General features: G+C 47.7%; 1 protein-coding gene across 1 annotated transcript; it reads left to right on the top strand.

The window, feature by feature from the left end:
* Positions 1-3,214: 3,214 nt before the first annotated feature.
* On the top strand, positions 3,215-13,262 carry LOC116889903 (60S ribosomal protein L36-like). Its single transcript, XM_032890727.1, has 2 exons — positions 3,215-3,323; positions 12,874-13,262. Exons 1-2 carry the CDS (start codon positions 3,215-3,217, stop codon positions 13,260-13,262), a joined length of 498 nt encoding a protein of 165 aa, XP_032746618.1.
* Positions 13,263-14,498: the final 1,236 nt, after the last annotated feature.

The following is a 14,498-nucleotide window of genomic DNA, read 5'->3' as shown; positions in this document are numbered from 1 at the left end:
TTTTTATATGTTGGGGCACTCTCGTGTGTTTCTAATGGGATTTCCCATTTTCTGGCTGACTTAAGTCACTCTTGTTTGTCCTTTGGTTTTAATTCCTCTAAAAAAAAGTGTGGTTTTGCCAGCTCGTGATTTGACACCGGTCCTCCTTGGTTTACATCCTCATACACACAGACATTTGCATATCTAGAATCTTGGCCAGTGTAAGCAAAATGGGACGGCTAGAGCTAGGAGATATGAAGTCTCAACTAGCGATTCTCTGAACTTTAAGTCCAACCCATTGGTTCCCTCCTTGGAAGCCTTGCCTGCTGTGCTGCCTCACTCTGGCTCCTGGCTGATTTGGATATGCTTAACAACCATGCTTGAAGCCAAGACAAGGTGCTGGCTAATCCCCTGGAAGAATCTAGACCCAGGAGACCTGTGCCCATCTTAGAAGCCAGGGTAAAATCTACATAGGGGTAAAGGTCATGTGGTTTTTCCTTCCAGGAGTTTCGAGAGTGGAAAAGGTGCCTGCTTCAGCACCTGCCACTCTGCTGGTCCATACCAAGCCTTGTGGAGGAGAAACATCTAAATGGGCTTCACAGGGTCAGCCCAGCCCCCTGGGGCAGGGTGTACTGCTTTCTACTTTGAACACTAAATTCAAACCCTCGGAAGCTGCCAAGCATCACTTACTGTGTCATGGGACCTGCTGTGTGTTGGTTGCTGCCCTTGGTGTGGCTACAGCTAACTTGGAACTAAGAGTGCCTTGACAGCTGGTGTCAGACATCAGGTGAGACCGAGCTCTAAAAACAGCTGTGTCACCAGCTGCTGTGTAAGTGCTGGATAAGTTACTTTCGTCTAAACACCATGACGTGGGTGCAATGCTGACCCCAGTTTGCAGACGAGGAGATGAAGGCATAGGGCAGGGTCGTTGCTGCTAAACAAGGCTACAAACCCAAGAGGTCTGAACCTGGAGTCCACAAGCAATTGGTACAGTGTAGGTCGGATGACATCGAGAGGCACATAGAATGAGGGCAGATCTTAGTAGAACAGGAAAATGTGCTCCTTGTGTCCCTGTGTGTATATCTGCAAGCGTGCATGAATGGATGTTTGTACATGTGTGCTTGTATATGTGTCTATGTATATAAGCATATAACCGTGTGGGTATGTATGTGGTTCCAAGTCTGACTGTGTGTGTGTACTGGGAAACTTGGTTGTTCTTTGCTGGTATGTTGGCCCCACAGCTAGAAGCAGAGGCTCCTAAGAAGTCTTATCTGTGCCTGGGGCTGTGGCTCCCATGCAGACTAGCGCAGCTCCATGCCTCTTAGTCGTCTGGCCCCAGTCTCCCCAGCTCCTAGATCATAGCCCTCTAGGGCTTTGTCCAAGGTGGGAGGGAACACGGAGCATGGTCATGGTGAGGACATATAACAGGAACATTTGGGGATGCCCTCTGTGGTAAGCACGGTGCTTGAGCCTTGGTATGGTTGCTCAGCCTACCTGCTCCTGGAAGTCCCTGTAGTCACAGGGCAGAGAACAAGTCCAGTCCACTCTGATAAAAGAAAACAATAGGATCAGGTTTACTGCGCAGACATAGAGCTAGCTCTCCTGGGCACACTCCCACGGCAGAATCACACAAGACATTTTTCTTTCAAAAAAAAAAAATCTTTTGCAATGCTTATAGTCACTTCCTACATGAAGAAACAAGTTATTTCAAAACCTCATGGTTGTAGAACTGGTGTGGTCGCTAGACCTTCAAGGGGCTTTTGGCCTCAAGTAGCCTGCAGTCTCCTGCAGGGGCAAAAGTTACCACTGTGTCACAGAGACATTGCTGAGCTGTGGTTCTAACCCAGACCTGGTTCAGGAAAGAGGACGAAGGAAGGACCTACAGAGGAGAGACAGTCGTGGAGGCGGTGGCCTGTGGAGGTGAGGTAGGGATCAGAGTTCCACCAACTCCCTCTACTTCCTGCAGCCTCAGTTTCTCCATGTAGGCTCAGGCTGCTGGCAGGAGTCCGTGCCAGCCTCTGACTGAGTGCTCTGAGGAGTGGCAGAGCCTCATTTCCTTCCCTTTTTCCTGCCCTCTGCTCACAGCATGAGCCAAGACTTAAGAAATGCCTGTTTACTGTCTGCAAAGTCACGGCCTCCACCAGAGGGCACCTGAGAGAGGAAACGCCTGTATCCTCCAAGCTGGCCCAACCGGGGGGGGGGGAGTGAAGAGACGGACCAGGGCTCCTCAGCCAACGCTGGGCTTCTTCCCTCCACCTGTGCCCCATCCAAATCCTGATGCTCAGCAACGGCCATCTTTTCTCTCTGACATGACCACAGGGGTGCTCATCCCTCCAGGTTCCTCAAAGGACTTGGTATTCTCACAGGAGACCGTCGACCTAAGTCTCTACCCCAGCTCTTCTACCCACACAGGGCTGTTCCTGGGCCTCCAGCTTTACAGTCTTGCATCCCACGGCTGAGGGGCCCCCTCTTATGAACCTTCCTCCTAAAGGAAGCCAGGCCTCTGAAATTCATGCTTAAAGCCACAGCCAGCATGGGGTGATGGCTCAGTGGGAAAAAAACAATTGCCACCCACCAGATAACCTGAGTTTAATGTCCTGAACCTACATGATAAGAGTACCAACTCCCTCAAGTTGTCCTCTGACACTGCCCCCCTGCCCCACGCCAACACACGTCTACTGCTCATGGAGAAAGAAAACTATTAAGAACCTGGTGGCAGACATAGCTCTGTGAGTTCAAGGCTAGCCTGGTCTACAGAGCAAGTTCCAGGACAGCCAGCAGAGAAACCATGTCTCAAAAAATTAATTGATTAATTAGTCATTTGATCAGTTAATAAAATAAAAAGCCATAGCCGAAAGGAGAGAATGAGCACTGTGAAAGGGTACCTAAGCAAAAGAATTGGTGCCGTGCCAGCGTAGACCTGTTCCTTGTGTCTGCCTGGAACCAGCACCTTGTAGCAGCTTAGTGTTCTTGTCATAGCCTCTTTATACAGTGTCATCTTCTCGTCGAAAGGACTCTGGGGACAGAAGCCGTGTTTACCAATGCTCACCAGTAACTGGCTCCTGGTAGACCTCAAGAAATATTTGTTAGGTAGATGGGTGGGTGGTGCATGGTATTTTAGGTAGGGTTCCCTAGAGGACTAGAACCCATGGCAGTGGGAAGCTGGGTAGCCCAGCAATTGCTACTTCACTCTGGAGAGACCAAAACACCAACAGCTATCAGTCCACAAAGCGGGATGCCTCAGAGGTACCAATGTAACACTGAAGGTCTAGACAATTCCGGCAGAGTTACTGGTCTTCAGTCCGTGTTGGAAGGTGGAAAGCAGCAACTGGAGTTTGATTCAGGTAATGGAGGATGGCAGCAGAGAGGGCAGCAGCAGACCAACCCTTCAACCAGAAAAGGAGTGGACAGGCAGAAGTAGACAGGCAGGAAGGCAGTGGACAGGCAGGAGGGCACTGCTTGCTGTATTTTCCTTGGATGCTTTCTATCTGGACTCCCACAGGATGTTGTCCCGTGACACTGAGGTGACACTGAGGGAGGGCTTTCCCCTTTCAGTTAAATCATTTTAGAAACATACCCACAGGCCTTACCCACAAGCATGTTTCTTCTCTTTCTTTCCTTTCATTTCTTTCTTTCTTTCTTTTCTTCCTTCCTTCCCTCCCTCCCTCCCTCTCTCTCTTTTTTTCTTTCTTTTTTTATGACAGGTTTTCTCTGTGTAACAGCCCTGACTGTCCTAGAACTCACTTTATAAACCAGGCTGTCCTCAAACTCACCGATATATATGTCTGCCTCTGCTTCCCGAGAGCCTCCCTGAGATTAAAGGCTGTAGTACAGCTTCCTAGCTGGACGCACATTTCTTAGTTGATTCTTGTTCCCATCAAATTGACAATCAAGACCAAGCATTGCAGATGGATGGACAGAAAAGGGGTAGGAGGACACTCGGTGGACAGGGATGGTAAATAGGTAGATGGAGGAGTGGATGTATCTTAGTTACTTTTAGTTGTTGTGATTTAGAAAAGCTACAACCAAGGCAACTTATAAAATAAAGCATTTAATTTGGGGCTCATGATTCCCAAGGGCTGAAGTCCATGACCATCATGGCAGGGAGCCTGACAGCAGGCAGACAGGCACAGTGCTGGAGCAGTAGCCGAGAGCTCAATCTACAAACATGAAGCAGAGAGACTGAATTGGAAATGACACTGGCTTTCAGAGCCCTACAGTCCACCTCCAATGACACACCTCCTCCAACAAAGTCACACCTCCTAATCCTTCCCAAGACAGTGCTATCAACTGGGGACCAAGTATTTGCATATATGAACCTATGGGTGCCATTCTCATTCAAACCACCACAGTGGGCCTCTCGTGATGTATATATGTAGCTGACATTGACAGGAGAGCTGGCAAGAGCCCTGCTTGAAGTCCAACCCCTTCCTACTTGTCTGGAAGAGGAGGTCTGTGCCTTATATTCCACAGTATGCTGCCTTTCCTTGATGTACTTACCCACGACCCCCAGACTTGTGGCCTGTCCCTGTCCTTTCATGAGCCTCAACAGTTTCCATGTGGGGCCTGTTCCATAGCTATGCAGGGCAGACAGCTTTAATACAAGAGAACACCACAAAAAACAGAGACTCTCCTGCCACCACCACGAAACCATCAATAACTTCATCTTTAAATTTGTGTTTTCTAAACCCGATGGGACAGAACTATGATCCCCACAATGTTTACCACACCTCTTGAGAGTGATCATAGAACTCCAGCGGACCCCTAAGATCTAGGAAGATGTAATGAAGTTGACTCCAATGAGGAGGAGTGGGATTTTTACATAGCTCCTTCACTGTTCTTCTGAAATGGGAAAATATTTACATTTGCAAAGCACATAGTACACACTGGAAGTTCTAGTGAGGTGACTGGCAAGTGAAATACTTTGCATTTAAAAGTGGTCTGGGGGTGCTGGAGAGATGGCTCAGCTGTTAAGAGTACTGACTGCTCTTCCAGAGGTCCTGAGTTCAATTCCCAGCAACCACATGGTGGCTCACAACCATCTGTAATGGGATCCGATGCCCTCTTCTGGTGTGTCTGAAGACAGCTATAGTGTGCTCATATACATAAAATAAATAAATAAATCTTTAAAAAATAAAAGTGGTCTGGGGCCCTAATGATGAACTCAGTTGGTACAGTGCATGCTTAGCCTGGACACAGCCCTGGGGTTGACCTCCCAGCTAGGGAAGCCAGGCTTGGTGGCCCACACCTACAACCCCAGCTCTTGATTGGTGAAAGTAGGAGGATTGCCAGGCATGGTGGCGTATGCATTTAATCCCAGCACTTGGGAAGCAGAGGCAGGTGGATCTCTGTGAGTTCAAGGTCACCCTGGTCTATATAGTGAGTTCTAGGACAGTTAGGGCTGTGTAGAACGACCCTATCTCAAAAAATAAGTAAAAATAAATCAAGATCTTCCTGGGCTATGGATTGAGTTCAAGTCTAGCCTGGAATACATGAGGCCTTGCATCATTCAGTTAGTCAGTCAACCAACAAAACTGTCATCATATAATACAGAGATAGAATCCATGTGAATGACTTAACATTGTATTTACTTAGAATGAGATTACAGAAGAAAGTAAAAGCATGATGTCAGGCATGGTGACACACACCTGTGATCCCAGACTAAGCTACATGAGACCCTGTCTTAAAAAGCAAACAAGCAAACCGACAACAATAACAACACACACATGAAAAGCAAAAAGACTCATGCAAAAGAAGAGGATGAGAAAAGGTCTGTCTGACCCTGCAGGCCCTGGGCTCAGGCACGTGTGTGTGGGGCCTTCTGCCGTTTGATCATCACCCTTTTCTACATAGAACAAACCATCTGTGGCCATTGCTTTATTACATCAGTCACTGGTTCATTTGAAATTCACTCAGAATCATGACAGTCAACCTCCAGCAGGCACTGGGAAAAGTCACCAACAAGGCCAAGGATACTGCAGGCCAGGCGCTGACAGCAAGAGAGCAAGGAAGAGAGACAGGGCCTGGACCATGAAAGGTCTGGTAGAAGCTTCCTGTCTTTTAGTGAAGACAGCAAAACAAACAATTCCTTAGTCTCCTCAACAGAAACGTAACTGCAGCCTGGAAACTCTAAGCTCAGCTCAGATCGTTCAGTCCTTCAGCAGACGATGGTATCATGCCCTCTAAAGGACTTCAGAGAAATGGCAGGACTAGTTCCCAGCCATGTTTCCCCTTGTCCCTGGGGCTAATGGGAGCTTCATCGCTGACGCCTCTGAAGGTCACGCAGAGACATCTTGACACCGCACTCTGCTTTAAGGGGGTACCACACACACACACACACACACACACACACACACACACACAGAGAAGGCTGCCACTAAGTAAATAAACCACAGAATTGGAGAGGTGAAGACAGTTTCAGGCTACCCTGGTCTACACAGTAAGTAACAGGCTAGACAGGGCTACACAGGGAGATCTTGTCTCAAAACAACAACAGGCTCCAAAGAAACATCTCAAGGGTAAAGGCACTTATGGCCCAAGGTAAAGATCTGAGTTCAATCCCCCAGACTCATACAATGGAAGACGACCAATGATAGTTGTTCTCTGACCTCCACACAAACACAGAGACATGGACTTCCCCCAAATAAATAAATAAATAAATAAATAAATAAATAAATAAATAAAATGTTATTTTAAAATGTGATCAGGAGGCAGAGGCAGGCAGATACCAAGCAAGGCAGCCTGGTTTATACAACAAGTTCCAGATTAGCTAGGGCTACATAGTGAGACCATGATTTTATACATTAATTAATTATACTAACACTTTAATTAAAAATTAAGCACCAATAAAATGACAAATGTGGTGATGGGTGAACAGAATCCCAGTGTTTGAGAGATGGAGGCAGAAGGATCAAGAGTTCAAAGTTATCCTTAGCTACACAGTAAGTTCAAAGCAGTCTGGGCTACGTGAGACCCTGACCCAAGGAGAGAACATAAGGACAAGGCACAGAGGGAGCACAGGGAGTCACAAAATGGCACCAAGGTTTCAGTTTTGTTTTGTGTTTTGTTGGCCTCAAACTTGGGGTTCCATCTGTCCTTCTTCTGAAGCCTCCAGAGTCGCTGGGGCCACAGATTTGGTCTACAGTGCCTGGCAGAGGAACAATTTCTTTCTGAAATGCATGACATGGCAAACCATGCCAACTTGCTGTGTCAGGTGGGGTCCAGCAGCATCCAGAGAGTCCAGCTCCAAGTAAGAGCTCCAATCCTAGACAGTAACAGCACAGCAGAACTGTACCCATACCCACAACCACACTCACACACACTCACACACACTCACACTCACACATTCACTCATACTCACACATGTACACACTCACACACCCACACACTCACACATTCACTCACACACACACATTCACTCATACTCACACACACACACACTCACACACACACACACTCACACATTCACTCACACACACACATTCACATACACACTCTTATACATAGGCTCATACATTCACTCACACACATACTCATACAAACACACTCTCAGACACATACACTCTCACATATACACACACACTCACATTCCCTTACACATACTCACACATTCACACATACACTCATACACACACACACTCTCTCTCACACTCACATACATACATTCTCACACTCACACACACACTCACACACACACACACATACTCACACACTCTCACACATTCACTCACGCACACATACACACTCACACACATTCACACACTCTCACACACACAAACACACACACACACATCTCTCACTCACACACACACACACCCACACTCCCACTCACCCACACACACACACACGCTCACACACACCCACACACCCCCACCCACCCACACCCACACACTCACACCCCACACACACACACACACACTCACACACACATACCCACACACACACACACGCACACACACATACACACACACATACACACACACATACACACACATACACACACACTCACATACCATACATTCCACCACACACACACACACACACATACATTCACCACACACACACACACATACCTCACATACCCACATCCACCACACCATACACACACACTCTCTCACACCTCACATTCACTCTCTCACACACACACACACACACCTCACATACTGCATTCACTCACACACACACATTCACTCACTCACATACATACCACATTCACACGCCACACACACTCTTATACATAGACTCATATACATTCGCTCACACACTTATACATGCATCCTCACACTCACACATACTTAGACACCCTCACATACCCACAGTGTGTGCCGCCCACAAGCACCAGATTGCTGTGTGCTGTGCTGCCATTGTTACTGGTAACGGACTGTGTGGAGCAATATGCACGGCTGTGCAGTTTGGTTGCTCTGTGGGTGCAGTGAAGCCCCTATCTGAATTCTGGTGACTTCCCTACGGATACTAAGAATGAAGGTCATAGGAACCAGGAAAACTCTGAATGAAAAGAAGGAAGAGGAGGAGGAGAAAGAGGAAGAGAAGGAGAAGAACAAGAAGAACAAAAAGAAGAACAAGAAGTTCAGGGTCGGAGAGATAGCTCAGAGCGTAAGAGCACTCACTGCTTTTGCAAAGGACCTAGGCTCTATTCCCAGCACCCAACATGACAGGCACCTGTGACTCCAATTCCAGGTGATCTGACACCTGACACTCTGCAAGCTTTCTGCACAAGTGTGGTGCACATACCTGTGTCATACACATATCCTCCTAAAACAATTTTTAATTGTTTTTACATTTTTTTGAAATCATAGATTTCACACTTCCTTATTTGTGACTGACAGCGGGGCTGAGGGGATGGCTCAATCAGTAAAAACACCGACCTAGTCAGCACAAGGACGAGAGTTCCCCAGTCGCGGTGGAAAAAGCCAAGTGCTGTGGAACGCATCTGTAACTTTGGTACTGGGGACAGGGGAGGACACAGACAAATCTCTGAATCAGTGAGTTCCAGAGATCAGTGTCAATGAGAGACCCTACCTCAAAAATTACAGGGAGTGTGACTAAGGAAGCCATCAGATGTCCAGCTCTGGCCTCCACACACAGAGACCAGAGAGACAGAAAAAGAGAAGACTACTACAATGCTACAGTTATTAGACTGAATTGTATGTAAATAAATAGGTTGATGGAGTAGAATTCTAACTCAGAACTCTAAATTGGGTGTGGCAGCACAAGCTTTGATCCCAGCTCTCAGGAGGAGGGGTTGGGGGGTGGGGAGTGAAGGAGATGGGGATGAGGTATTGAAGTGGGTGTAAGGGGTAGGGGTAGATTTCTGTGTGTTTAAGACCAACCTAGTCTACATATGGAATTCCAAGCCAGTCAGGGCAAGTAGACCTTGCATCAGAAACAACAAAAGAACCCTAAGTAAGAATTAGGTTCTTATGGTTATCAGTGAGTTAAAAAATCTTTGACAAGGGTACGAACAGGGTGCAGTATTTTCAACAAGTGATTCCGAGACAACTGGACATGCACATGGATGAAGCTGAGCTCCTACTGCACATCACATCACAAATCAAATGAATAAATCTCCAAACAGATTGAAGACAAAACACAAAAGCAAAAACTAAGGAATTCTATGACAAAAACGGGGGTGAACCTTTGTGACCTAGACTTTAACAATGGCTTCTTTTTGAAAATGATACCAAAAGCCTGGGCAACATAAAGGGAACACATTAGGAATAGCTGGATTTCATTAGGAGGAGAAACTGTGTTCTGGGGATGTGGCATAGTTGGTAGTGTGGTGCCTTGAGTACCCACAGATCTTGGCTTGCCCTCCAGCATCCCACAAAACCCAGGAGTGGTAGTAGGAAGACTGTAAGTTCTGGGATTCATAGTAAGACCCTGTCTCAACCCTCTTCCCAAGCAAAACAAAAGAGTAGACATGTGAGGTCCCTGCCTTTAACTGAACTCGAATCCAGAAGTGAGATATCTCAGTCATGTGACAACTGTACATTCAGTACCAGGTGTGGTGGTATGGGCCTCTTTCTAATCCCAGCATCCAGGATGGTGAGGCAGGAGGACTGCCCTGAGTTTGAGGTCAGCCTGGGCTAGGTAGTGAGTTCCAACCCAGACTATCTTAAAACAAATACAGAAATATAATTCCACTTGTTTTAGTTTTTGTGAGACAGAGTTTCTCTGTGTAGCCCTGGCTGTCCTGAAACTCACTCTGTAAACCAGGCTGGCCTCAAACTTAGATGTCTGCCTGCCTGTCTCCTGAGTGCTGAGATTAAAGGTATGTGCCACCACTGCCCAGACTGATAGTTGCATACTAAGTGTTTTGTTTTCCCCTAGAGAAACCAAAGGTCTTGTGACCCTCCCAGGTAGGGCAGTTCTGCCTAAGCTACTCAGGATCCAAGAAGGGTCAAACCCAGGCTGGGCTGGGTAGCCTCATCTGTTCACAGACGGGTAACCTTGGCATTCATCAGAACCTGGTGCCAAGGTTCTGTGCTGACCCTTACTACAGGAACTATCTGGCTGGATCTTTGACCCCCCAAGGCTCCATCTACTCGGTTCCCTGTCACATGCTATCATAGGAAAGAATGCAGTCATGTCCTGGCAGCCAGCCTACCTGGCACGATTTGCTTCTAGATAAGAATCATGGCACACCGTGCACCAGAAGTCAGAACACTCAATTCTGAAGGAGTGAGAGTAGTCGGTAGCTGGCCTGTGGGCCAGTCTGCACTGTCCACGTCTCCTTTAATGTGCTTCTTCTGCAAGGAGACCCTGGCGGGTGGTATGAGCACTCATTGCCCAGTCCAAGGTAACGTGCGGACCAATCACAGTCAATAGGCTTCCACTCTATAAATAGTTCTTCACGTATACTAAAGCAGACACCATTCCCTCAGACAGTCTCTGGAGTGGCTGAACTCTGTGCCCGTCGCCCACACGCCAGCATTGCTGTCGTGTTGGGGAGATGCCCCGGTACTGAGGGTACACCGCATCTTCAGCCAGCAAGACAAACAATATCCACCATCACTGAGGGAAGTCCTGAGTCCTGAGACAGTCACAGTTTCTAGTGTCACTTACACATCTACAAACACAAATGGCCAAGGCTGTGAAAGGACACGTCCCCAAGGCAAACACGGAAAGTATAGCTTTCCCAGGTATCCTGGCACATCTAGCTTAGCAGCCCAGCTAAGTGGTGTCCCATCACCACGCCTTCTCTTGAACTCAATTAAGTCACCACAAGAAAGAACACACCACACAATAACCTCTGATTCAATTGATAGGATATAATTTGCCCATCTAAATGACACAAAATCTGCCCATCTATATACCCATCTCTTAAAAATATTCCTAACAACCTGTAACTACGCACAGAGAAGAATCTTAACATCGGCCGGCCGTCATGTTTTCCCTGCTCCGTGTGCTTGCTCGGTCTCCTTCTCCTCCTTCTAAAACTTTGTTCCCGCCCATCCTGCCTTCTCGTCCAATGACAAGCCTCGTTTTATCTTGTCTGCCTTCACCTACATAATGACATCAACCTACACGGGAGAGATGGCTCAGTGGTTAGGAGAGTGTATTATTCTTACAGAGGACCCAGGTTCAGTTCCCAGCACCCATGTTGACAATTCACAGCCATCTTGTGACTCCAGCCCCAAGGGTTCTGATGCTCCATTATCTGTACAAATGTGCGCATACCTATCCCCCACCCTTAAAGACGGAACATTTTGTTTTTCAAATGAGAGAGCTAGGGAGATGGCTCAGGGGCTAAAAATGCTTGCTATCCAAACAAGAGGAGCTAAGTTCAAATCCCCCAGCACCCCATAAAATCTAGACATGGCTGTATGTATCCATAATCCTAGTAGTATGGGGTGGAGACAAATGAATCCTGGAACCTTCCTAACCAGCCAGTCTGGCAGAAATAATGAATTCCATGTTGAATTCCATGAGCGATTACGTGTCAAAAGCTAAGGTGATGAGGACAGAAGAGATAGCTCTGTGGGTACCGGGCACCCCACACAGTGCACAGATACACAAACAGGCAAAATGCCAGACAAATAAAATAAATAAATTAATAAAAAATTTAAAAATATATAAGGTGAGAGTGAGTCACCTTCTTCTGACCTCTGTAACAGGGACACCAGTGCTCACTGCTTCCTGCCACTGCAGATGTCATGGGACAGACACGGGAACGGAATCTTTGTGTTTTGAGAGCTGGCAATCTGAGAAGCCAGCAGAGTGACATCCTAAAGAGTGTGTCCCACCTCATTCCAGCTGGCCGGTCATCCAGGGTGGGATGGACAAGAAAGGAAGCCATTGTCTCTGGAGCTTAGCCTCACGCCTCCTGTTAGGTGGTCAGCCACATTTCTGGGGCTCTCTCCTTATTTCCTTTGTGTTTCCCCCTTATTTTTGTGGATGTTGGGGCTCAGGCACGACTTGACAGGCAGAGCTGTAAAAGTAATTCTGGGGGTTTTTCTATGCCTACCTAGTGGGCTGGGAGGAGTTAACCCAGAACAAACAGACCACTGCCATCATAGCATGCTAAGCCGGAAGTGCATGCATCTGCTCGCTTCTTCCTACAGTGTGGAGAGTGCGTGTCTCCATAATACAGAATGTGAATGTGTCTGTCTGTCCTTCCCTTCCCCATCACCTCTAGACAAGGGAGGGAGCACACTGCTGTTCTCAGTTAGGTTCACAGTGCATGGATACACCATTCCCAGGTATGGCAGTTTGGAGGAAATGTCCCCTACGGTCTCTGGCACTTGAACACTTGTTTGAGGAGTCTTAGGAGTTGAGACCTTGTTGGAGGAAGTGTGTCACTGGAGGTGGCTTTGGGAATTTAAAGACTCAGGTGTTTCTGGCTTACTCTCTGCTTTGTGCTTGCGGTTTAAGATGTAAACCTGCCTTCCTGTCCGGCCGCCATCAGAGAGCAGAGGCCATGGCCCTGCGCCACCCCCATGGCCGTGGGCCTCAAGGAAGGCCACAAGGTGATGAAAAACATCAGCAAGCGGGGACACAGCCAGCGCCGCGATCACCTCACCAAGCACACCAAGTTTGTGCGGGACAAGATCCCGGAGGTGTGCGGTTTCGTGCCCTACGAGTGGCACGCCCTGGAGTTGCTCAAAGTGTCCAAGGACAAGCACACACTCAAGTTCATCAAGAGGACGGTGGGCGCGCACATCCACGCCAAGAGAAAGTGGGAGGAGCTGAGCAACGTGCTGGCAGCAAGAAGGATTGATGGGCCCTCCCCCAATAAGAGGTCCGTTGCTTCTTGCTCCTGACAGGCCTGCCTGTTGCCACGCTTCCTCACTGTGATGGTGATGGTCTCCTCTCCCTCTGGAACTTTAAGCACAAATAAATCCCTTTGTTCTCTAAGTCGCCTTAGTTATGGTGCTTTGTCACAGCAATAGAAAAGTCAGTAATTCCCTGGGACACAAGCATGCTTAGCCTTGTCCCTATAAAAACTGCTCTGTGGGGTTGGGGATTTAGCTCAGTGGTACAGCGCTTGCTTAGCAAGCGCAAGGCTCTGGGTTCGGTCCCCAGCTCTGAAAAAAAAAAAAACAACTGCTCTGCGTCTCTGCGTTCTTGCTAAAGGCTCAACAAAGGTACTTAAGCCAAACCTGATGCCCTGAGTTCAGTCCTTACATGGTGAAAGGGCAGAATTGTCCTCTGGCCTTTACACATGCAACTGTGTGATTAATTAACTAAATAGTAACCTAAAAAGACAAGCTGTCCTCTGACCTGAAGAGAAATGTGCCCTGTGCTCTCCTTGAAGGACTTTAGAGGAGGCTTTTTTCTTAGCCTGAACATGGAGGTTGGTTAGTTTGTAGCATTGGGGATTGAATCTAGAGCTTTCTGTGTTCTAGGGAAGAAGTCTTTTTTACTTTTTATTTTGTTCTTACTAAGATGTGCACCACAGTTCTGGCCTAAGAGGGGTTTTGAAGGATGAATTAGAATTTGCCAGATGGTTAAGCATTTGAGCACCTTGTCTCCATGTCTGGGTTCCTTACCTTAACCATGTATCCGCTTGTCACATACATTAAGCAACTTTTGCACTTACTTGGTTGCCAGAATGTGGCCCCTGTGGGTAGCACACCATGTTTATCTCTATCTCTCTCACTCCTAGTCCCTGGTGGCCTTGGCCTGGTTTCAGCCTGAGTTTATGCTCCATATAAGTTTGAGAGTCAGGGTTTCTCTAAGTGTTGGTGGGACTTTGGATGGAGGCTGTCAGGAGAGCAGAGGGACCTCTGGGTTAGTGACAGTGGGGCCCACTGTGGATAAAAGCACACTGCTGGTGAGATGCAGCTGGCTCCAAGTCCCAGTGGCTCTGCTACTTATCGCTCAAGTAGCATGGTGACAATGACAAACCCCACTGCCTTGCCTCCCACACCCTGCCCTGCAAGAGGCAAGAAAGCCCCTTTGTGTCCTGGCCTCCACCATCTCCCTGGCAGTGACAGCACTGGCCAGCAGGGGGCACCATGTGGATGCCTGGGAAAACTAGGCCACGTGCACCACCA

The sequence above is a fragment of the Rattus rattus genome, chromosome 1 (genome assembly GCF_011064425.1).
Source record: "Rattus rattus isolate New Zealand chromosome 1, Rrattus_CSIRO_v1, whole genome shotgun sequence".
In the NCBI taxonomy this organism is placed as follows: domain Eukaryota; kingdom Metazoa; phylum Chordata; class Mammalia; order Rodentia; family Muridae; genus Rattus; species Rattus rattus.
The sequence above is the reverse complement of the archived record's forward strand: the minus strand, read 5'-3'. Positions and strand labels throughout refer to the sequence as shown.